We start from the raw sequence: 25614 nt of genomic DNA on the forward strand, positions 1-25614 counted from the left end.
CGTTGTGGCAGGCGCCTGTAGTCCCAGCTACTCGGGAGGCTGAGGCAGGAGAATGGCATGAACCCAGGAGGCAGAGCTTGCAGTGAGCGGAGATTGCTCTGCTGCCCTCCAGCCTGGGCAGCAGAGTGAGACTCTGTCTCAAAAGAAAAAGAAAAAAAAAAAAAAAGATGTAACAGTTTGTTCAGTCAGCGTATCCTGAGTACCTTCCAAATGGCAGACCCCAATCCTCCAGTTTCTAAGGTCTTAAAAAATAATTAGGAAAAAAAAGACTAGGACACATTTCCTCATCGTATGAAGCTCATTATTAAGTGATTCATTTACTACTAGAAAATCACAAATATTAAGACAGTGTAACCTCATGAAAATGAGTAGGTTGTATTTTCCACATATATTTTCCCTTTATGTTATATGAGCCCGTGTTTTTAAATCCTTAAGTAAGCTCATCTTCAGTGTTTATGAAGTTATATTAAAACTTAAGAATTAAAACATAACTCTTTTAATTTCTAGAAAAATCTGAAAACTGGAAGCTTCCTTAATAGGCTTGGGAAACTTTTGTTACATTTATTTATGGTTTTATGTTTGACACTTTTTCTCAACAACATAATTAAGGTAAGTTAATAAAAATGACATGTTTAATGTATTTTTAATTAACTTATGGCATTGGAGATAATTTTTGAAACTTTCTTTTTCTTTTTTAATAAACTAATTGTTTTAGAGACAGGGTCTTGCCGTTTCCTAGGCTGGCCTTGAACACCTGGTCTCAAATGGCCCTCCCACCTTAGCCTCCCAAGTTGCCGGGACTACAAGTGTGCACCACCATACCTGGCTTCTTTGAAACTTTTAATTTTAAATAAATTCTTGCTTTATAAAGTGTATTAACGTGACTCAAGAGTTACCAGTTTTACTTCAAACAGGCTCAGTTTTAACTTTGTCTTAGTAACAAGGATTATTTTGTTGATTTTAGTCATTAATTTCTATGTACTCTTATGTCCCACCTTGAACTTACTCACCTTTTGTTATGAAACTTTTAAAAGCTTAACTTAAAAAGCATTAAACAAATAATTTCTCTAAATTTAAAATTTTTATTTTTAGTACCGTAATATACATGTAGCTTTCTGTACTGTGGTACTTAAAAAAAAAGACATGATTTTTAATTGAGTTCAGTTAATAAGTAAAGTGGCCTTACTATCTACTTTCTGCTGGAAAGAAGAGTTGAGCTCATTTTTCCCAACATTTAACTGACTTATATGCAACAGGCCTAACAGAACAACTCATTTAGTAACGTAGGCATCCATTGGTTTTATGTCCAGTAGGTGCTTTGCTAAGATTTTTACAATGCCCCAGGGGCTCTGCTTAGTTTTAACATGCTTTTTAAATGTTTTTATTGGCTTTTTAATTTTTTTTCAGGGTAGGCTTTATTAAAGGTATAGTTCTTGGACCTTGATATCCCATTTGTTTTTATGCTAGAGCAAAACTACATTGATTTCTTCTGATACTTTTGCCTGTCCTAGAAGGTTGGTCTCAGGATAGGAGGCATCTGCAAAACAGGCTCCTTCTCCACAAGAGAACTGTGGTCCTTGTTCACGTCTGTTGACTATCAAAGAAAAAAAAGACTCTTCACTCAGCCAGTCACTATGTCACTATGTTCTTTTTTTTTTTTTTGGACAGGGTCTCTCACCCAGACTGGAATGCACTGGTGTGGTCATGGCTCACTGCAGCCTCGATCTCCTGGGTTTAGGTGATCCTCCCACCTCAGCCTCCTGAGTAGCTAGGACTATGTGTGTATACCACCACACCGGCTAATTTTTGTATCTTTTGTAGAGACAAGGTTTTGCTGTGTTGCCCAGGCTGGTCTTAAACTCCTAGGCTCAAGCAGTCCACCTGCCTTGGCCTCCCAAAGGATTGTAGGCGTGAACCACCATGCCCAGCTGTCAGTATGTTCTTAAACTCCATACAGTCCAGTACTTATCAATAATTTATTTTTAAATTTCTAAATTTTTTTTTCTTTTTTTTTTTTGAGACAGGATCTCACTGTGCCACCCAGGCTGGAGTACAGTGGCACAATCTTGGCTCACGGCAGTCTTGACCTCCTGGGCTCAAGCAATCCTTCCACTTCAGCCTGAGTAGCTGGGACTACAGGTGTGTGCCACTGCCCCTGGCTAATTTTCACAATTTTTGTAGAGATGGGATCTTGTCATGTTGCCCAGGCTGGTCTCAAACACCTGGGCTCAAGGTATGCTCCCACTTCAGCCTCTCACAGTGCTAGGATTACAGACACGAGCTGCTGCACTCAGCCAAAAGCTTTTTTTGAGTTGATGAATACCCCATTTATCCTGATGGAATTATTACACACTATATGCCTGTGTCAAAATATCTCATATACTCCATAAATATATACATCTATATGCCCACAAAAATTAAAAATTAAAAAGTCTATTCAAAGCCAGGTGTGGTGGCTTATGCCTGTAATCGCAGCATTTTGGGAGGCTGAGGTGGGAGGATCGCCTGAGGCTAGGAGTTCAAAACCATCCTGGGAAATGTAGCAAAACCTAAACTCTACTAAAAAATTTTTTTCAAAACTTATTTGAGTGGAGCAGCCAACATTTCTGGAAGAGTGGCCAAAGATACACAGTTCTTGCATTGGCCCACTCTACACATTCAGTGACCTGTTCTTGGATTAAACCAGTAAAGAGCTGCATCCCTGGACCACCATTTTTTGACTCCCCGAAGAATAACATCTGTTGAATTGCATTTGATGTTTTGCCAGTGACCTACAACAAGAGGAAGTAGAGAAAATTTTCCTTGAAAGTCCTTGCTGTTTTTGCTTTACCCATGGGAAAAAATTATTTTGAGTCTCAGTTCTAGGACTGTTAAGATCTCTTCTGAGCAACTGTTTTGTTTTACTCTTATAAACCTGTGAGTAACATAAATATGTTGACCTCCCTGTTTGCATTTGCTGCTGGAATGCAAAAGACCAGATTTGTGGCTCATCTCTAATGAATATATTGTGTGTACTGAACTCAATTGTAGCTTCATCTTTTCTCCCTGTCTTCATTTTTCTTCTAATAAATTTTTTCACCATTTATGTTATTTTATATGGATTTTTAAGCCACAAATTTAAAATAGAATTATATGAGTTAAAATTGTAATCACTAATGATGAACACTCATATTTGTCTGTCCACCCCTTCAGGGTTACAACTGTCTTGAATTGTCTTTGAGTGAATAAGTCTTGGATCGATTGTATCCACAGACCAAAAGCCCCAAAGCCAGACAGGCTTTGTGGGCGGTGTATCTATTTGAGGTTTCAGATCATCGTCTTGTCAGTTTTCTGGTCTGAAAACTTATGCACACTATGCCTCAGCCTTCTCCCTCTCCCTGAAACCAAAAAATCTCATCTTTTACCTATTTTGCATATTTAACTTATGTATAAGATGTTTTTTGAATAAAGGATTATGCTAAAAAGGGGAGTGGGGTTTGGAAGGAGTTTGGAAGTCCCTGCTTTGGAATTCCTCAGTTCTGAGAACTACTGTGAACATTTACTGATTTTGTACACCCACACGCTCCTGTGAAATTGGACAGTGAATATGTAAATTCAATGGGAAGTTATCAGGAAACCGTGCCTAAAGGACTAATAGCAATTTTTGTTTTCTCTTTCCCCGATAGAAAATTCTTAACCTGAAGTCAGATGAACACATATTTAAATTTCTGAAGGCAAAATTTGGGCTTGGAGCAACAAGGTATAACTGAATTGAAAGTCTATGTTTGCTATTTTCTATTGAATCAGCAGGGACTTTAAAACTTAAGTTGTCATTGTGCCTTCAACTATTAATTGCAGACTCCCTCTGAGGAAAGATGCAATGTCATTTCTTTGTCTTATATTGAATTTAATACTTTGCTTTCCATTTGTTCCCTAGGGATTTTGATGCAAATCTCTATCTGTGTGAAGAAGCTTTTGGCCTCCTGCCTTTTAATACATTTGGAAGGCTTTCAGATACTCTGCTTTTTTATGCTTACATATTCGTTCTGTCCATCACAGTGATTGTAGCATTCGTTGTTGCCTTTCATAATCTCAGGTATGGTATATTTCAGAAATCTAATGCTCTCCTTTAATGAACTTGTTCCATGTTGCAGAAAAATTGCAAAGTTGAAAGTCAGAATATCAGACACAAGTAATAGTATTCATCTTAAAGGGGGAACATACCTCGTTTAGAGTGGACTACACTCCCAGTAGTTAGGAGACAACAGAGTAATGATCAGATTGCATGCGGTCTGGGCTTAAGTCTTGGCCTGCACACTTGGGAACAAAGTGACTCTTGAGCCAGTTACATAACCTTTTGATATGTCCATTTCCTTGTCTTTAGAATGGGAAGACTAAGAGTACTTACTCTACAGGATATTTGAGAAATAAGTAAAAACAACATAAAGCACTTAAAATAGTGTCTGGTGCCTAGACTTCGGCAGGTACAAGCCATCGTGAACTGGTTTCATTATCACTGTTGACTCATAAGCCTCTGTTGTGTTTCCATTATTAGCATCCTGTGTTTTTCTCCCTTCCTCCTCTAGCTGCTTTTTTGTATTGCTCTTGAAATGTAAGAGTTAATTAATTATTGCTCATTTGTTTTCTTGCATCTTGCTTCAGGGCTCATAATGTTGGAGTGGACCATAATTATTAGTATCTACTGAAAGTTTTGAGTAATAACTGCCAATTTTAAAAAACTAAGCATATCTACCAATCTACTGAAAGAAAAAAAATCAGGAGTATAAAGGCTTTTTAAAAACTTGTAAGAATATCTACCCATCAAGCTGCTGGGGGGGGTTGCATTGACTCTTCGTGTTAAACTGAAAGAAAATTAAGTGTAAGAAGTTGAAGCTGCTGTCATTTGTGAAAACTTAATGAAGCTCACGAGGAAGCCCTTTTTCTGTAGTTACCTTGCCAATTAATGTGCTGGTGAACTGTGATTCACAGCCACGAGAGAGCTGTCATTAAAATGAGTCCAGAGCAGTTGAGAGGTTTTATGATCATTAAGAATGAAACAACATTGAACCATGAAAATATTTCATTGACCATAAACTATTTTACTATCCTTGAGAAGTGTTCTTTTTCATACCTAACCCAAGATAAAATTTAGCCCTGTGAAAATAGATGGAAATTATTCTGGACAGTGTGATTTAATATCATTCCAGACATAGCAAGTGTCAACAGGACTCTGGACTGCATACAAAGCAGGAAGTTCAGTGGGCCTGCAGTATCTTCCTGAAAATGTCTGCCATGCTCTGTGTGAATCTATGAGCCATCTCTGGAGGCTGTTTGGGTATATGATCATAGATAAAAGATTTTAGAGCATCTTCATCTGCCAGATAGGGATATTAGGACTTTATTAGAGGAAAAGCACTACATGAAAGTAATTAAAGAATCATAGTACAGTCATGTCACTTAACAAGGGGGATATGTTCTGAGAAATGCATATTAGGCGATTTTATCATCGTGCGAATATCATACAGTATACTTACACAAACATAGATAGTATGGCCTATTACACACCTAGGTTATGTGGTATAACCTACTGCATCTAGGCTGCAAACCTGGACAGCAAGTTACTATGTTAAATACTGTAGGCAGTTGTAACACAATGGTAAGTATTTGTGTAACTAAATATATCTAAACATAGAATAGGTACAGTAAAAATATAAAGGCCAGGTATGGTGGTCCTGTAATCCCAGTGCTTTGGGAGGTTGAGAAGGATTGCTTAAGGCTAGGAGTTCTAGACCAGCCTGGGCAACATAGCAAGACCGCATCTCTACGGAAAAAAAAAAGAAAAAGAAAAATTAGCCAGGCACGATGGTGCAAACCTGTAGTGCTAACAAGTCGGGAGGCTAAGGCGGGAGGATCACTTGAGCCCAGGCGTTTGAGGTTTCAGTGAACTATAATTGCACCATTGCACTCTACCCTGGGTAACAGAGTGAGACCCTATCTCTATTTTTAAAAAATACTGTATAAAAGATTAAAAATTGTATACCTATATAGGGCAGTTATCATAAATGGAGCTTGCAGGACTGGAAGTTTTTCTGTGTGAGCCTGTGAGTGAATGTGAAGGCCTAGGATGTTACCATACACTATTGTAGACTTTATAAACACTGTGCACTTAGGCTACAGTAAATCTATTTAAAAAACAAAGTGATTGTGCTATGACCTTATAATGGCTATGATGTCACTAGGCAATAGGAATTTTTCAGCTCCATTATAATCTTACGAAGCCACTGTGGTATGTGCGATCTGTTGTTGGCCAAAATGTTATGTGGCACGTGACTGTCTAAATGTGAATTAACTTTTAAATAAGGGCCTTTTGTCAGTGCCAAGTATTTAAAGTATTTCTACCTTTTTAGTACTAGGAAGGATGATACTATGACTTGTTTTGTTTTGTTTTGTTTTGTTTTTGAAATGCGTCTCACTCTTGCCTGGGCTGGAGTGCAGTGGTGCAATCTCGGCTCACTGCAACCTCTGCCTTCCGGGTTCAGGCAATTCTCCTGCCTCCGCCTCCTAAGTAGCTGGGATTACAGGCATGCACAACCACCCCTAGCTAATTTTTGTATTTTTAGTAGAAACAGGGTTTCACCATGTTGGCCAGGCTGGTGTTGAACTCCTGACCTCAAGTGATCTGCCTGCCTCAGCCTCCCAAAATGTTGGGATGACAGGCATGAGCCACTGCACCCTGCCAGATACTATGACTTTTATGTAGACATCTGCATTAGTGTGAGGGGTACATCTGAAAGGGGCATGGTGTTCCCTGCCTCAGCCTCCCAAAGTGTTGGGATGACAGGCATGAGCCACTGCACCCTGCCAGATACTATGACTTTTATGTAGACATCTGCATTAGTGTGAGGGGTACATCTGAAAGGGGCATGGTGTTCTGTGTTCATGGAATTAATCAGAGCCTTCCAGCTTGGCTGGGCTATGGGGGAGGTACTGCAGACTTCTCTTAGGTATCTAGAGAGGATAAGAGCAGATACTCCCCTTGTCTGTTTTATTTTTATTTACTTTTCACACCTTGCCCTGTTTATGGATATTCTTATTTGGAGTATCCTTTTTGTACCAATATAGAAACCAGTGTTCGGGTTGTAATATTTACTTTTAAGTAAAGATTCCAATTGTGAATTACCAATGGTGAGAACTGCCTTAGAGTATCCTTTTAATTTTCCTATGTATTTATGGTAGGAAAGAAAGGATTTCTGGGAAATAAAAAAAGTCTCTAGTTACATAGAGAAGCATCATATGTGCCCAGTTCTATTGGGTATGTATGAAGGGATCAGTAGACCTTCATGAAAGTTTCATCTTTAACTAGTAGCCTTTACTGTTGTTTTCTTTTCCCCTCGACAACAAATTGTGCAACATCTAAAGTCACTGATCAGTCTTAACATCACTGAAGTGGAGATAGCCAGGCAGTGTGTGCTTCCCGGTGTAATGTGATGTGGAATAGAGCCGTCCTGTTTTCTGTGGAAATATGTCTCAAGTCCCTCAGTGGATGCCTGAAACCTCGGATGGTTTCAGACCCTTTCTATACTATGTTTTTTTCCCATACATATATCCCTGTGATAAAGTTTAATTTATAAATTAATCATGGTAAGAGAATAAAAATAATAATAAAATACAACAATTATAGCAACATGCCAGCATCACTTCTCTTGCACTTTGGGGCCTTAATTATGTAAAATAAGGGCTGTTTGAACACAAACAATACAGGGACATTTAAATGTATCTTACTTTATTAGTAGTTTAGTAGCTGAATGTATCTGCTTGTCTGTCTCGGGTAGGTGGGTAGACTATACAGCGTGGAAACACAGGACCAAGGGATGATGATCTGAGTCTCAGGTGGGACAGACAGGGATGGAGAGATTTCATCATGCAACACAGAATAGCATGTAATTCAAAACTATGAATGGTTTATTTCTGGAATTTTCAATTTAATATTTTCGGACAGCAGTTTCCGCAATAACAAACCACTGAAAGTGAATCCACAGATAAGAGGGGACTACTGTGCATCATAACCCCGTGAAGTGTTATTGCCAAAAAAATGAACTTGTGTCTAATAAACCTCTAGATCTAATTACAAGTTTACAAGAAGCATGAAACGTATAACCACCACTGTGAGCCACACCTGGGAGACGGGAACAGCTTCAGGACATATGTTCTCTATTCTTCCACAAACAAATGGCCTGTTTTTAAAAAAAAGGAGATACTTTTATAGATCAAAAGATATTTAAAGATATATATTAGTGAAATGCAACATGCAGTTCTTAGATCCTGATTCAGAGAAACCTGAAAAAAGCAATTGATGCAAACAGGGAAAATAGAACATGAACTAGGTATTAGATGATGTTAAGGAATTATTGTTACTTTTATTGGGTGTAATAATTTTAATGTAGCCGTATTTGGTAAAAGTCATCTTTTGGATATCAGGAGGTATTGGTAGGTTAAAAATGTGATTTTTGAGGGGTCATAAAGGAACTGAATTCCAAGTTAATGGATGTGTGTTTTGCTTTTGCTTATTTGTAAAAATTTGAAAAATACTCATAATAACTGGTAAAACATCTTTTAAAAATCTCTTTCAATTTCAGCAATTCCAAAAAATTGGGTTTTTTTTTTTTGCATTCTCTTTTAATTTAAAGAATTGAAGCACTTTAAATTTTTACTTCAAAGCTGCTGTGAAATTTCAGTTTTTCTCATTATTAATGCATTTATATTGTTACACTTTAGCCTCATAAATTCAAAATTGATCAATGCGAATTCATTTCATCTTATGGAAATAATCAATTTCTGAATACATAAAGGCATACATTTCTTGTATCTTCTTCTTTTACAAAGATCTAACTAAAATTATGTTTCCAGCTTAAATTTTGTATGTTGCTATTTTACTCAGTGATTCTACAAATCAACAATCCGTGGGTAAAATGGAAAAAGGCACAGTTGACCTGAAACCAGAAACTGCCTACAACTTAATACATACCATTCTGTTTGGATTCTTGGCATTGAGTACAATGAGGTATTTTTGTCTTACCTGTTTGTTTACTTTTTATTTGATCACTCTTGATGTTACTTAGCAATATAATTTGGAAAGTGACAATCATCTTCATTAATGATCATGGTTCTCATAAAATCATCCTTATATACTATCTTCTCTCAGTATAAAATACTCATCATCAGTTTTTACAATTAATTACAAACACGCCTCTATGTTTTACTCAAAGCATAGTCTTCAAAAGGCAGTGGAGTTAAACAACGAACCCTTCGGCAAATGGCATCTGCATAGTTTTAAGTAAGATTTTGCCGTCATAGACTGTAAAGCTGCCTTTATAGGTGTCTCAGAATCCAGATTTATATACAACTAGTACTTCTGACTTGCGCCTGTGTCTGTTCTTGCAGAATGAAGTACCTCTGGACGTCACACATGTGTGTGTTCGCATCATTCGGCCTATGTAGCCCTGAAATATGGGAGTTACTTCTGAAGTCAGTCCATCTTTATAACCCAAAGAGGGTCAGTGTCATCCCTTTTTCCATCTCCTTTTATGACTTGCAGTATTTCTTTCATACCACTTCTTTTTTTGTTTTTCAGTAGCTGTGAGATAAAATGGATACTGAAATTGAAGCTGAAAATACATAATTGATATATTAAGATTTTATAGGGAATTATTTTAAAATAATTTTATTTTAAAAAATTACTTCTTTTTTCTCAGACTATAAGTTAGTTATGTTCATTATACAGAATTTGGAAATACAAAAAAAAAGCACAAAAGGGGAATTAAAATTACCAATAATCCCCTTGTCCGGAATTATAACTGTTGTTATTATAATGTATTTTCATAAAGATAATTATTTATATATGTATGACAATTTTTCAGTAGCCTATAAATGCAGTTTTGAATTGTTCTACTCCATAAATTCACTAGGTGGCAATATGGTAGAAGCTGCAGATATCTTACAAATGATTAGAATCCTAGTATCGACTCAGTTATTCTGCATATTGGAGACTTGTGCTCCATTAAATTATATTTCTGGTATTTTTTTTTAAGGCATATATTTACAAAGCAAAACTGTAAGGCAAAAGTGTTTAAAAAAGCCGGGCACAGTGGCTCACTCCTGTAATCCTAGCTGCTCAGGAGGCTGAGACAGGAAAATCACTTGAGCCCAAGAATTCCAGGCCAGCCTAGGCAACATAGCAAGACCCTGTCTCTCAAAAAAGAAAAGGTTCAAAATACTTATAATCTAAATAATGTCTTTCTTATATAGATATGTATAATGCGATATTCAGTACCGATATTAATACTGCTGTATCTGTGCTATAAGGTAAGACTGATTTTCCTCATTCTTGTCATTCATGTATTTAGCAGAATAATTGCTTTGATTCAATATATTTTGTGTATTATTTGGCAAATAGAGTGGTTTGTGAAGGTTATAAATACCTCCTTAGCTTCTTACTGAAGGTGACATTGACGGGAAAATGGATCTTTTTCCCAAATAGTTTTAACAAGTAAAAACATGATAGTGAAAACTACTATAGCATTTAATAATTCTAATTAATTTTGGTTTAGACTCTTAATATTCAGCTGATGCAAATTCTGAAAATAAGGTGTTTTCAGACCTATTTTGAAATGAAAGTAGGAAAATTATTTTCCCATTACCTGATTTATATAGACTAAGAGATTTTTAAATGTATCTTACTTTAAGCTCCATATTTTATTAGATGCTTATCTTCATAAGAGAATTAGACACATAAATAAACAGAGCCTAAGGCTAGGCTTTTTAAAATCTGTTCTTCAGTATCAATAGGAAGTATCTGGATTTTTCATATTCTCATTTGACTAGTTTCTGAAACAGCATGAACTGCCCTTTAATTCAGAGAATTTCTTATCAGAGACAATGATCATTGGTCAGGTTGACTGTGGCTTTTTGTCACATCTTTGACATTGGCAGTCTTGAATCATCACTAGGGCAGATAGCACAGACTGTTTTATCCAATTGAGCTTCTGCCCTCTCTTTTTAAAAAACCTAACATATTAAGTTTATTTTTTTTTCCTTTAAATTTTACTTCAAGTTAAAACGATGGATTTCAAACTCTACTGTGTAGAACCCCTGATTTGGGAGGGTGGCTAAAAGCAGGGGTGATGGGGCCTCCCACAGAGAGGATCAGCTAGAGCAGCTCAGCTTTGGGGTTTATTTGCTTATATTTTCATGTAGGATTTTGTGAACCAAAGGTTTCAGGCTAAAGAAAATATTGCTAAATACTATATTGTAAATATTTCAAAAAAATGTGTTCTGTCATGAGCCTGTCTATCAAAACATTTACCATTAGCAAAACTCTGTGCTAACTCCTAGATATTAAAAAACACACAAATAGATTTATGCCTCCCCACCTCTGGGAATTTTATTGCTCTAATGCGAATAACTGAAACTTACTAAAAACATCTAGACACGAACAGTTAAGGATTAAACAGTATATGTTACTGAGGAGTCCTGTCAGTTTACCTTTACACAATGATTCTGTGGATTAAAGCACCCTCCTCACAGAAAAGATAAAGCTCATGAATGTTTTTCTCACCACTGAAGATGTACCAAACAATAACCATCTTTCATACTGCCCGTGTGCATGTAGGTTCAGTTCTTTTATGTCTCAGCTATCTATTGAAATTTTACTGATTTTTTTAAGCTATTTGAGGACTGAGGTGTTTTGTTCGTAATAAAATTGAGGAAGGACATTGTATAAGAAGTAAACTGTCCTAGGGAGCATTGATTCTTGAAGCGTGGTCCTCAGATAAACAGCATCAGCGGCTCTTGGGGTCCTGTAAACATGCATGTGTTTGGGTCCCACTCCAGACCTACTGAATCAGAAGCCTGGGAGTCCAGTACAGAAATATGCATTTAACCAGCCCCCCAGTTTTAAGAACCCCCTTCTGTAGCGGTCACAGGGTTTCTCAGCAGTGGCACATTGACACTTGGGCCAGAGAATTCTTTGCCGCTGGGGGCGGGGGCGGTCCTGTGTGCTGTAGGCTGCTCTGCGGCATCTTCACCCTCTGCCTGCTCATTGAAGCACCTCTCCCCTGGCTACAACCAAAAATGTCACCAGACATTGCCAAATGCCCTGGGGCTGGGGTAGGGGCACAATGTCTCCCCTTACTCATCTTGAAAACCACTGCTATAGAAGAACCGGGACAGCTAAAGAAGCCATCATCTCCAGGAAATCCTTGCAGGTTTTCCCTGAATAAGGGAGTTAGTATCCTGAGGAATCCTCCAAAAGACTGTTGGCCTAGTCTCTCTTGATACAGGACTTTAGGAGAAATCCTAATGCATTCAGCTTTCACTGTATAAAATAGTTCAGATATTTCATCTCCACAAAACTTACATAAAATCACAGAGAAAATTAAGATGTTATGGGTATGAGGGGTTACCCTGAAACTGAATCTGTTTTCCAACTATTCCAGCTCTTACAGACTTACCCGTAAGTAATGTGAATTCATATATTTCAAAGCCTGATTTCAGTTTTACATTGCAATTGTAGTTAGAGTTTCAAAATTTCTTGTTCATACTACCAATTTTGCTGTATCTCTCTTTAGTATAAGCATATTAAAAGGGAAAAAAGCATGTACTAGCCTGCACTCCGAAGTCAAGACTTTAGTAAAATTAGGACGTTGGTCTTGATTAACTTAATTGGATTGCTGAAATCTCTACTGCTGATTGGTAAAAACGGCAGTTAGTTAATTCAGCACTTTCATATTGTTAAAGGAGTTTGCCGCAAAATTCTCACTAGCTTTTAACATTTTCAGAATTAATAACAGTAACTTTCAAACTAGAAAAATATCTAATATTCATTGAGTTCACAGATTTCAAATATGTTTACTGTAAGAATTAGAGCATTTCATTAAAAAGTTGGTATTCTATTGGTTATCAAATTAGTAAGGAAACAGAGATCATTGAAATATTACAAAGGCGTCATTTAATCAGTAATTTTTACTACATCTCTTCCAAAAACTAGAACCAGAAGTCCTGACACCTGATTTCCCATCACTAGCAATTTTCCTGATTCACCCACCCAGGAGACAAGATTTGAATGAGCAGTAAAAATGGCCAAAGATGAGATGACCAAAAAAACAGTGATAGGTCTCAAACACAGCCAGAGATCAATCAGGTGCTGCTTTGATTCTACTAGTGGTTCTTAAATAAAAGTATTATATTTTCTACGTCAGTGGAGCATACATACATTGTCATTGGTCTTCTATGCTAATATGTGAAGTGAATTCTACCTTTGACCTTAGAATGTATATAGATATGATCAAGTCTTTTTAGTCAACTGTCATTTGATAAAAACAATTAAGATTTAGTTAATTGTTGAATTAAATGGACTTAAGATATTAGATAAGTGGGTAATTCAGAGAGTAATTTTTACATTTTATTTAGAAAACCTTAAGTACTCAAGTTGACCAGGAGGCACCAAGTGGTATAAATACAGCCAGATGTACCAGATATTCCTGGAGAGCCCTACATTTAAATATTCTTCTCTTTCATTGTACCAGCAATTATATTAATATATGTCAAACCATTTGACCAGATTTCTAGTACAAAAATACAATCATACTATTATGAAATGAAAAGGGGGCTGGATTTGGAGCCAGGGTCCAGGTTGTAGCTCTGCCGCTTGTGACTTGGTCAAGTCAGATGCCTCTCTGAGCCTCAGTTTCCACACTTCTAAATGAAAAATAAATCCCAGTGGGTGATGCTGCCTGTTGCGTCATCCATGTCATGGGTTATTGTGAGGATAAAACAATGCCGTATTCTAAAGCATTTTTGCAGCAGTAAAATGGCTCTGTCTTCTACAGGATACATTCTACTTTTAGGGGTAAATTGCATGGTATTAGTTAATTACATATTCCTAACGGATTGTGAACTTTCTCATGGTTGGCATTCTTGTCATGTCAAAATAATGTTTTGCCAGGTATTATCATCACATACAATAGCATTTCTATTGGAGCAAGATAAAAAGCTCATTTTTTAAAGTTGGCGATACCTCACATCCTAATTAGCTTCAGCTGAAGATAATTTCAGAAACTTCCCAGGTGCTAGTTCCCTTGTATTAGGAGGGTTGCTGCAGAGGTGAAATAGTTGTATATTCCAGTTGCTATGTTTATTTAGTTCACACGTTATATGCAGTTTATCTTTTTTTCATTTAATCTTAGTGATAGTTGTGGGTGTAGGGGTGGATTTTGTTTTTGTTTTGTTTTGTTTTTAATTTCAGTTCTGGCCAGGAATGATGGATGAACTCTCCGAGTTGAGAGAATTCTATGATCCAGATACAGTGGAGCTGATGAACTGGATTAAGTAAGAGGATTTTTTTTAACTTTTAAATTTTTAAGTGCCTTTTAAGAGTCACTATAGACCACATTTCGTTTTGGGGGTTTTTTGTTTGTTTCTGAATCTAATTACGAAGAAACATTTCGTCCTTACTAGATTTTTCTTTAAAACTCCGTATTTGAAAATAATGTCTTTGTATTTAAGAAATATTCTCTCCAGCTATATCTCATGAAGAAAGGAAAATACCCATTTGGAGAGGAAAACCGATTCAATAAATAAATTTCAAACCACTGACAGAAATGGCAATAAAAGTTTATAATATCTGTTGAAACTTAAAATTTGATGTCTCTGCCAATTTTATCTTTATTATTTTCATTTTAATACCATTCTGATTTTCCACTAATGGTGACACTTGAAAGTATTCTTTCTGGCCGGGCGCAATGGCTCACGCCTGTAATCCCAGCACTTTGGGAGGCTGAGGTGGGCTGATCACCCGAGGTCAGGAGTTCAAGACTAGCCTGGCCAACATGATGAAACCCCGTCTGTCTCTACTAAAAATACAAAAATTAGCCAGGCATGGTGGCAGGTGCCTCCTAGCTACTCAGGGGGCTGAGGCAGGAAAATCACTTGAACTCGGGAGGTAGAGGTTGCAGTGAGCCAAGATCGCGCTACTACACTTCATCCTGGGCGACAGAGCAAGACTCTCTCTAAATAAAGAAAAAGAAAAAAGAAAGAAAATATTCTTTCCTCGTTTTTTAAATTATACTGTAAACTCCAGTTAAGTAGAGGCTCATGACAGCTCAGTGCGGATTTCATGTTAACTCATCATATTGCCAAAGCCTAGGACCAGAGAAAATTTTAGATACAAAACCTGGAACTTTCCGTCTTGAATATCATAATGCTTTAGTGTCCTATTGGCTCTTATTTCTGCCGGCACTTTGTTGTTTTGCCTCGGCATTCAGCATCAGAATGAAATTTGTGTATTTCAAAGCTTTATTAACAAAACCTGCCTCCCACCAGCAAAAATAAACTTTTCTACCCAGAGCACCATTCCTATGCCCTGGAACACTGTATTTCCCTACTTTTAACCAGAAAGCAGCAGTGTAATTATTCACATGTAAATAGAGGCTGTGCATCACATGTGGTGCCTTCTGAAAGCATTGGCTGGATTGTCTGCGTCCCATGGCTAATGCTTACTCACCAGTACAGGTCAGCCCTGCGTGTCTGCAGAGATGGTCAGTGCTTGACAGCTGAGGCCTCCCTAGGGCAACGCATGGATCTCATAGAGATTTGTCTAAAACATACACATGGCTTTGGTCCTAATGTCGAACTGGGTTTGACTAGATGCAGTGAGTATAATTTTTCACATATTTCTAGTGCTGAGAGCACTAAGCCGTGCTTTGTCTTTATTAATTTTAAATCATGCCAGACGATTACAGAGTAAATAATTCCTTCAGTATTTATTATGTACAAGGAAAGAGAGTTATTCGTGTAAAGGAAAGCTAATTACTTTTGCATTAACTATAGTCAGCTGGAAATTTATGACATACATCTGAAGTTGAGGCTGATATTTTCTGTTTTCAGGACTATGCTGTTGAAATTAATGCTGAGGACCCCTGCTTTCTGGTAGCATGCTGAAGGTGGTGGGTCTTCCGGATCTCCTTAGATTAGCACCATAAACACCCCAGTCTTTCAGGAATTAATTATAAAGTCATTAAAAATGTATTCTAGCAGAGCCCCAGGTTATCTTCGGCAGTCTCAGACTACATATATTTATTTGTAGTGCCTTTATTTTTATGCTTTTCCCGACAGAAAATTAAAATAACATTTCTGGCTCTGAAAAACTGGATGAGAGATGATTCCAGGTGTAAAGAAGAGAATACAAGTGTCCTATTTCCCTCATTTGGGAGGTGATGTTCACTCCTCAGACCCTCCTTTTGCTAACAGCTCGTCTCCCTGTAGTGCTTTTGTAGTAGACATATTCCTTTGGCTTTTTTTTTTTTTTTTGTAATTCTCAGCAACTGAAGGATTTGCCTTGTTCCAAAAAATTTGTTCTATTGTGATCTAGTCTCAGCTTTTTCCCCTAAAATTCTTCAAATCTAAATAATATTTTTGTAAAACTAGCTGCTTGGTATGTTTGCAAAATAAGCATAAGTGGTGATGAATGTATGCCAAAATAGGGTCTATGTAGACATCAAATATGTTTGTTTAAATCAACACTCAAATCCACACTGGCCCGTAGGTGTGGATTCCAAACGCAAGTGACTGCCTTAATATTCTTTTAATCTGCCCTGATTTCTTCTGTTTTTGAAACGTAAAATATGACCTTCAAGTTTCACCTCACTGCTTTGATCAGTCACACGGTATCCATGTTATTAGCAAGTATGAGTTGTGCTGGAGAAAAGGCTGCGGCCTAAGGACTCTTTCAGACGCATGTCTGAAAGAGTCCCAAGACGCCTGGCAGAGAACCAGCACTGTCCCTGAGGGCTGCCTCTGTCCTCCCCAGCCTGTCTTCCTGTCTGCCCTGTTCCCAGACAGTCAAAGCAGACACACTCAAATGTCTGTCTTCTGCCCATGCAGTCATCACGGCATCTATCGGACAGGGGCACAGCCTCCATTAGGGGAGGGATGGCTGTCCTTGGGATGAATCACAACTAGAGAAATAGTGGCCTGTGGAAACCCTGGGGACACCTCAAGTGACCCTCCATTTTGGCACAGGGCACCCCTTACGTGACGTGTTGAAAAGAAGCTTATCCGTCCTCTTCATCACTCACACACCTGGAAGTGTCCCGCCCCGTGTCCTTGCTGCTGGAGTAAGCCACACCCCACATGAGGCATCATGTTGTGCTCCTGGACACAGGGCTTCCGCTTGGAGATTCAGGCTTTCCAAGTATTCTCAGAGGGCTTCTCTGCTTTAAGGGTAAATTGAAAGATGTGGTTGCCTCAGTGGGAGTTGGTTCTTTTCTTTTTTATAGGCTGAAGAGATATCCTCAAGGGAAAATAAAGGGCCTTACCTGAGGGTGACACTTAACATGAGAAGGGTCATACCCAAGGGTTTGGATTCCTGTGAAGACTCTTAAAGCCTTAACTAATTTATAAAGTTATTTCACATCTGAAGTTGTGCACTTATTAATATAGTTCAGCAGATGTTCATCGAGCCCCAGCTGTGTATGGGCACCGGGTGAAGTGTGTGGATGCAGGTGGCGCTCCACTGCAGCTGCCTTTCACTGGAGTAACCACTGGGCCTCGCCTCAGCACAATTGCCCTCATTCTTTTCTCCCGAATTCTCACCCTCGACTCCATTTTAAGATCTTCAGTGGCTTAGCAAGTTCAGTGGGAAAGTTTTTTTTAGAATTCTAATTTTTAGTAATAGAAAATGTTTTATGCTTTCCTATCTTTAGCTCCTAAAAGGAGTAGAGATTGAAGCTTCAGTATGAAACCAACAGTGTTTAGGGATTAAGTTGCTCTTTTTTACAAGGATGGTGTGACATTTGACATGTTGTTAAAGTCAGGGCCCCAGGCTGCGGTAGCCCCAGCCGCCTTCCCTAAGAGCTGGGAGGCATGTCCAGCCTTCCACACCCCAGCCTTTGTGCATTCACCTGCCTGCTGCTCTCCACGCTACACCGATGCATTGCATGCCTTGTTTTCAAGCAGATTTAAATGCATATATTCATATTTACCCTTCTCTGCTGATAAGGTTTCCTGGATACAAAGATTAAAAACTTGGATTTTTTTTTTTTTTTTTTGCCTTCTGGTGTCTCTTTCAGCAAAAGTCAGGCGGTAGTTTTAAAGGTTTTCTGTGCAATTAGAAAGCACGTTTACCTCAGCAAGGCTGAATGCAACCACAATCTGTGGTTTCTACCTTGTTCCTTTGTGTCCTTGAATGTTTCATTTTTCGTTCCTGAAAGTTTTCTTCTGACATTTTGCAAATAAGATAGGCATATCTATATATTTGCATATTTTGAGGGATGACATTTTAGCTACTTCACTTTAGGAGATTTTCACTGGAAATAGTCTCTTTCCAGTAATGAAACCCGTGTGTGCAGTATTTTCTCAATGGGTCTGAAAAAATGGACCAACTTTCTTTCACATTTAACCAAAGCAGAAAGTTCGTGTATATTTTAAATATGATGTAGGCTAAGTTCAGACCTTAAATGCCTATAAGCCTCTTTTCTATTTAATGAATCATTTTGTAGTATTTGCATAATTCTATAAATTTTTGAAGTGTAGATAAAGCAAATGTTCACACATTATATTATAATGCTCAGTTTCCCCATTAGTTCAACAGCAATTAACTTGTTGAAGCTTAGAGCTTCAAAAATAAATGAGATTATTTGTTCAAAATGCCATCAGGTCTTCCTGGAATGACATTTAAATTATATAATGTAAATCCATTTGACCTGTGAGTCCTTGTCATTATTTAGTGACATTTCTTACAGAACAAATTGTGTGCAGGTTGGGCAGCCTGCTATGGAGCTTGGCAGAGAGCTATAAAAACAAATTATCCTTTCATTTTATACATCATTTGTTCAAACATTTGTAAAAATTGCTTTGTTTTTCTATAATAGAGAAATGTCATTCAGTGGTTAAAAGCACATTAGCTATTTTAGATACAGACCACAGACTGTATCAGGCAAGAGTGTCTGTGAAGGAAGAGCACCCAGCATTATGTCCATCACTGTGCATGTTTTCAGCTAAGGACAACGGATCCCTTCTCCCTTTGCCTGCTAAATTTACCACAAAATAGAAAGGACAGTGAATATAAGTATCTTTTTAAGTTTAGAAATGTGTGATTGTTTGTTTCTCATTTTGTTCCACTTTGCTTGTAGCTTTTCCTTTGGCATTTGCCTTACGGGTAGAGTGAAGTATTGGAAGTAGCAGTGATATTTCCCAGGTTTACCACGGAGCTGGCGTATGAGACAAGGCCACATGGCATGGAGGGAAGAAGCATCATCCCTACTGTCCTCAGAAGTCAGTCATTTTCAAATAAGTGTTATTTTTGGTTTTATTTTATTTATTTTTTGAGATGGAATCTCTGTCGCCCAGGCTGTAGTGCAGTGGCGTGATCTCAGCTCACTGCAACCTTCACCTCGTGGGTTCAAGCGATTCTCCTGCCTCAGCCTCCCAGGTAGTGGGACTACAGGCAGGCGCCACCACACCTGGCTAATTTGTGTATTTTTGGTAGAGATGGGGTTTCACCATGTTGGCCAGGCTGGTCTCGAACTCCTGACCTCAAGCAATCTACCCACCTTAGCCTCCCAAAGTGTTGAGATTACAGGCGTGAGCCACTGCACCCAGCCGGAAGTATTATTTTTAATTCATCTTATAGGCATGAGGATATGTGTATTTTACTGCTTTAAAATAAAGCCAAGTCCTCAGTGAAAGAGTATGTTAACAATCCAGATGATTGTGGCACTAACACATTAAATAGATTACACTTCTTTTAAACTTTCTGACTTTTTGCTAATGAGGCCAGACATTAAGACAGTCACAACTTAATGAGCTTCATTCCATTTTTTCTTTCATTCCCCTGAGCAGCCATGTGTCACTCGCTCTGCTGGTGATGGCCCTGCTGCTGCCTTGGGGCTGCACCTGCTAGGGGCCGGGGGTGGGAGCCACTCAAGAGCTCTTAGAGCCTGCTGAGGAGAGAGCATCTTCAGTGACTGCTGTTTCATTTCCAGCTTAGCTGAAGGCTTGCAGTAAGCATTAGTAAATACGTGATACACTAGGCTCACTACAGCACTGGGTTATTTTGAAGTGTTTGTCTGTAATGGGAGCTGTTAAGTAAGCTTTTTTCTTTTTTTTTTTTGAGTTGGAGTTTTGCTCTGTTGCCCAGGCTGGAGTGCAGTGGCACGATCTTGGCTCACTGCAACTTATGCCTCCCGGGTTCAAGTGATTCTCCCTCCTCAGCCTCCTGAGTAGCTGGCATTACAGGCACCCACCACCACGCCTGGCTAAGTTTTGTATTTTTAGTAGAGACAGGTTTCACCATATTGGCCAGGCTGGTCTCAGGCTCCTGACCTCAAGTGATCTCCCCACCTGGCCGTCCAGAGTGCTGGGATTACAGACATGAGCCACCACACCTGGTCTAAGTAAGCTTCTTGAAGACAGGTTGTCATACCGTGTTTGCCAGCCCAGCACATAATAGACCCTCAGCAATATTTTTTGAATAAAGAACGTTATAACTCCCTAGAGGGCAGTTTAGGACTTTGGGCATTTAAGCCTTTGTGAACTCTGTAATTCATCCAAGGGCTATGATTATAGTCCAGGAGGCAGGCTGAAACCTTGATCATTAGCTGTGGCTGGATAACAAGGCCTGTCATCTCTGCTGTAATTATAAACTGCATGCTACATATAGCTTTGTGCATCTTCTTGGTGCTGAAGCTGCACAGAGATTCCTATTATACATTCAAAACGGTGATGGTGAGACAGTCTTGTGATTGGAATGGATGTTGGAAGCTCAGCTGCCGGGTTCGTCTTTTGTGTAGAAGGCCAGCTTGGCACTGTTCAGGCAGTGAGACTACAAACCAGGATCATTCGCCCCTGATAGCTCTCGCCTCCACCTCCTGCTCTGCCAGGCGTGGAAACCAGACTCATCATGTTCTCTCTGCATCCTAAATCTGTCTAGTTTAGAGGACCAAAGACAGCCACTTTTTGGCATGGATGTGTCAAGTTATCGTATCGTTGATTGCTGTGGAATGGCTCATGCCAGTTGAGAGTGTTCAAAGGAAAGAAGCCTGGCTTGGAAAAATGGTGGCACTTTAAAAAACTAATATTTGTTCATACTTGTTTCCTTTAGCAATTACACTCTAGGTGAGGGTAGCACAGTACACAAGGCCCAGAGTAAGTGTTTAGTAAGTGTCAGTTGAATTAAACTGAATTTCAGTAAAACCTTTCACTAAGGAATTCTGTGCACCTTCACGTGTTCATTGAAACCCTCTTATTCCTCTGACCATGCGGGACAGAATGTGAGAGAGTCCCTGTAAATTGTTGGTACGGGGAACAGAGCTAACATCTATTTGTTCTTGTTCCTGGATCTGTCAGAATGACAAGCTCTCAAGTGCAGCCAAGCTCATGTGAAACTTTTTTCCTGCTGGAATCTGCATTCTAGACTCTGGCATGGGAGAGGGGATGCATATTATGTGTCATTATGTATGCTCATTGTCATTCCAGCCACTTTTTTTCCTCACTTAAGAACGCTTATTGGAATGCAAGTGAATGAGAGTGTCATTGTTAGAAAGAAAATCTTGAATTTTTCAAAAGTAAACTATTTGTAAATGTCACAACTTGAATTGTGGGATGTCTTGCTTGTAGACATCCAAGGCCTCTGTTGGATGGCATTCACGCTGGAGTCTTAGCACTGAGTTGGAATAAATAAAACATCCTGGTGGGATGTATGAATGTGATGAGGCTTCTCTTAGAAACCGCAGCACCAGAGCTAGTTGCGTGCCCTGCTCCAAAACCATGGAGAACAGCCTGCCATGGCTTTTTCTGCAGAGGATGTTGAATTTTAATGATTTTAAATAAACTCCTCATAACCATCTTCCTCATTTTAGTTCAGTCCAGCAGGCACAGACTCCTCTCAATGCAAGAAGGATAAACGCAGCCCGCAGTGTCCTCAGTGGGCCTCTGTGGGAAATTCTGCACTCAGGAGAATCCCCAGAAGAGAGCTCTTAGGGCCTCCTGAGAAATTAACTCCTTGACCGCTTACAAATGACTCTCAGGTTTCCAAAAAAAAAAAAAAAAAAAGAGGAAAGGAATTAAATCAGCTACTAAGATTCCTTTTTTCCGGGGAGGAAAAAGGAAAAATGCTTTTCCTATATTCTGGGAGTCTTTTCTTGGTCCCTAGTCCCTGCCCCTCACACCCCTGGAAGACAGAAAATTGTAGCGTGGTGGGAACTGGAAAGTGAGTTTGTGCCTTAGTATTAGGGTGCCCCGTGTTCCTTAAACTGCATATAGTTTCTCATAATCAGGACCAAAGGTATATGTAAAATAATTGCGTTTTCACATCAGAAGTATTTGTGTATCCCCCATATTAAGTAATAAGATATTGGCTATTTCAGAATCTTGTTTCCATGTTTTGTTGTTGTTGTTGTTGTTAATTCTGTTTTTATTTATGGTGGTATCTGTGATTTTTTTCCTTATTGCTTTTTTAAGCAAAAACCCTTGGAACTGACTCATGATCACCTGCAGTTTCTGGCTTGATGATTTGTCACATGTTGCTCTAGGTAGCTCTTTTGTTAAGTTCAATATGCAAAGCAGTGGCAGTCTTTTAGGTTATTTTTGTTAGACTCTGCCCCTCTGGAACAATAGCAGGAGAGGATTGTGGGTCTTGGCCTAGAAGCCTGGACTCAAGAGCTACACTGCCTGCCTTCTAAGACAATTCCTTATAAAAGTAAACCTAGCAAAACAGTAAGAAGTTTCCCCACCGTTATTCTGGTGAACAGTCAAAATCATACAAAACATTGTTGTAAAAAATATGGGGCTGGTGCAAAAGTAATTGAGGTTTTTGCCATTGAAAGTAATGGCAAAAACCGCAATTACTTTTGCACTCAATAGTTTGAGTACAAATCAAAACCGAAGCAAACTCCCGTTTTTTTTCCCTGACTCGTAACACTTGGTAACATAGCTGGATTCTTCTGAAAAAGTTTGATATTGTCTTCTTTGTTGTCTTTAAGGACCTCTTAACAGTGGGGTTAATTCAGACTCTAAAATCTTTCAGCTCTAACACTCCAAGAAAGGCTGTGTTTGCGGGAAGCATGCAGTTGCTGGCCGGAGTCAAGCTGTGCACAGGAAGGACCCTAACCAACCACCCGCACTATGAAGACAGCAGCCTGAGAGAGCGAACCAGAGCGGTGAGGCTCCCCAGTGCCTCCCCTCGCTTCTTGTGGGCCAGCTATGGGCTGCGTGTCCCTATGTGTGGTAAAGATGGGGCTGAATGCTGCACCCTCCAGCATTAGGTTAGGAGGATGTATTAGTCTGTTTTCACGCTACTGATAAAGGCATACCTGACACTGGGCAATTTACAGAAGAAAGAGAGGTTTAATTGACTTACAGTTCCACATGGCTGGGGAGGCCTCACAATCATGGCAGAAGGCAAGGAAGAGCAAGTCATGTCATACATGGATGGCAGCAAGCAAAAAGAGAGCTTGTGCAGGGAAACTCCCCCTTATAAAACCATCAGATCTCATGAGATGTATTCACTACCACGAGAACAGCACGGGAAAGACTTGCCCCCATGATTCAGTTACCTCCCACCAGGTCCCTACCACATCACGTGGGACTTCAAGATGTGATTTGGGTGGGGACACAGCCAAACCATATCAGAGGGGAAATCAGAACGTAAGTGCACAGGGCTCGCATCTCCTGGTCCAGGACCTCTGCCTGCCCATATCCACTAAGGATGTGCCATTAGGCCACAGGTCCTCCCCAGGTCGGGACCTCTGCCTGCCCATATCCACTAAGGACGTGACGTTAGGCCACAGGTCCTCCCCAGGGAAGAACCGAGAAGACACACGCCTTGAGATGTGCAGAAGAGCGCATTTGGGAGCAAAGCTTTTGGATTAGGGAGGGGAAGGAAAAGGAGTTGAGGCATACTGGTCACGTTTCTTATGGACCATTCTGAAGTCTGGGGTTTTTGTTTTTTAATAGATAATAATACAGTCTCATAGTTCAAAATTCAGAACATACAAAAGGAAATATGGTGAAAAGTGCCTCTCCCATTATTGCAGTTCTTAGTTCCCCTCCTAGGAGGCAGATAATGTTAGCAGTTTCTTGTGTCTCCTTCCAGAGGTATTTCATGCATATACAAATATGCGGGGAGGGTGGTGCCCCTTTCTCCATTTTTACAAAAGAAGTGGCATTCTACATTCTGCTTCTTCGGCATTTAATGTGTTTTGGAAAACATTCTATATTCAGTATATTAACAGCTTCCTTCTTATTTTTAAAGCTGCTTAATATTTTACATGAATGTGGCATATTTTATTTAGCCATTTCTGCTGTTTCCCTGTCTTTTGTGATTATATGAACAATGCTGCAGATAAACTTGTGTGCACATCACTCTTTCCAGGCACGGTGTCTGTCTGTACAGCAGATTCTTGGATGGGGAAGTGCTGGGTCAGGGTTGTTGGCATCTGTAGTGTAGATCGAGAGATGTTATCAAGTCCTCTCTCTACAGGTTGTATCTGTTTACATTCAAGTCAGCAGTGCAGGAAGGTGCCTGTGTTCCTTCATCCTCACCAGTCAGGTTTCAAACTCATAAATGTTTCCTAATGTCACTTTTTTCATGTTGGCGGTTGAAAAGTTGTTGAAAAAGTCTTGTTTTAAGGTGAGATTTGACTAGCCTAAAAGCAGATGATTTTTACTAATCTCCTGTCTTGTATAAGAATCATTTGAATTTAGACTCCTGCTAAAATAGGAATTTTTTGATGGGCTGAAGTGTTCCAGATAGTTCCAAATTAACTAGGAGGATGCAGGAAAGGGGCTCCCTGGCTTTCCAGGCACCAGGTTCATCAGGGGTGGCCTCTACTGCTTGGACTGGAGACTGCAGAAAAGACAGGTCGAGTGCACAGAGCGTCCTGGGCATCTCCTTTCTTGTCTCAGTACTAGCGTTAGGCCCCACACACTGACATCCTGAAGGTCCTACGGCTCTTCATCAGGACCCTGGAACCCTTGGAATGCCTTCAGCCTGAGACCTTGTGCTGGACTGTAGGACAACACAGTTGTCACAGTAACAGCATCCTACCTCCCTACCATTTCACCCATCCATGTGGACACATCAAGTTAGACCCTCAAGCCCAAATCAGAAATCTAGCACTCGAAATCAGGGTGCAACAAAGGAGGCAGTGCCTCTCTTCATGAACCCCCACATTCAACACCTCACACAGCCTGTTTCCATTCCAGCCCCAGAATCTGGGACGCTCAGTTTGCATCCATCCACTGAGGGTGTGTGGCACTGGTATGAACGTGAAGGGGGCCTCCTGTGGCGTTGCCCACGGTGTGCTGCAAGTGGCTCTCACCCCTAGGATGGACGAGAGGGAGAGGAGCAGTGGGGTCTCTCAATTAGCTGAGATGCGGAGTAGCAGGTAAAGCAGCCAATGCTGCCCCAGCCTAGGAGCAGAGACCCTACAGGGATCCTTCTCCCCACCTACCAGTTTCAGAAGCTGGGGCTCTGCCTTATTGGGACGTGTGTCCCTCAGACTGTCCCATCACCCTTAATGGGCCATTTTAGTCTGGGGGTCCCCTTTTTAAAGGTAGAGACTGTGTCTTATTTACTCA

At 39.6% G+C, this 25614-nt stretch overlaps 1 protein-coding gene across 13 annotated transcripts in view; it reads left to right on the top strand.

Annotated features, from left to right (window-relative positions):
• The window catches only part of DPY19L3 (dpy-19 like C-mannosyltransferase 3), an 80406-nt gene that overhangs the window by 48961 nt on the left and 5831 nt on the right, over nt 1-25614 (top strand). For 9 of the 13 annotated variants that reach the window (XM_016935608.4, XM_054673823.2, XM_063801484.1 and 6 more), the window contains 8 exons: nt 508-609; nt 3666-3739; nt 3917-4075; nt 8918-9040; nt 9421-9532; nt 10285-10341; nt 14282-14364; nt 23060-23192. In XM_016935608.4, coding sequence (XP_016791097.2) covers nt 508-609; nt 3666-3739; nt 3917-4075; nt 8918-9040; nt 9421-9532; nt 10285-10341; nt 14282-14364; nt 23060-23192 — 843 coding nt within the window. The remainder of the gene's footprint in view (nt 1-507; nt 610-3665; nt 3740-3916; nt 4076-8917; nt 9041-9420; nt 9533-10284; nt 10342-14281; nt 14365-23059; nt 23193-25614) is intronic. The other 4 variants (XM_063801482.1, XM_063801483.1, XR_010153808.1 and 1 more) reach the window with 3 other exon arrangements.

The sequence above is a fragment of the Pan troglodytes genome, chromosome 20, assembly GCF_028858775.2.
Source record: "Pan troglodytes isolate AG18354 chromosome 20, NHGRI_mPanTro3-v2.0_pri, whole genome shotgun sequence".
In the NCBI taxonomy this organism is placed as follows: domain Eukaryota; kingdom Metazoa; phylum Chordata; class Mammalia; order Primates; family Hominidae; genus Pan; species Pan troglodytes.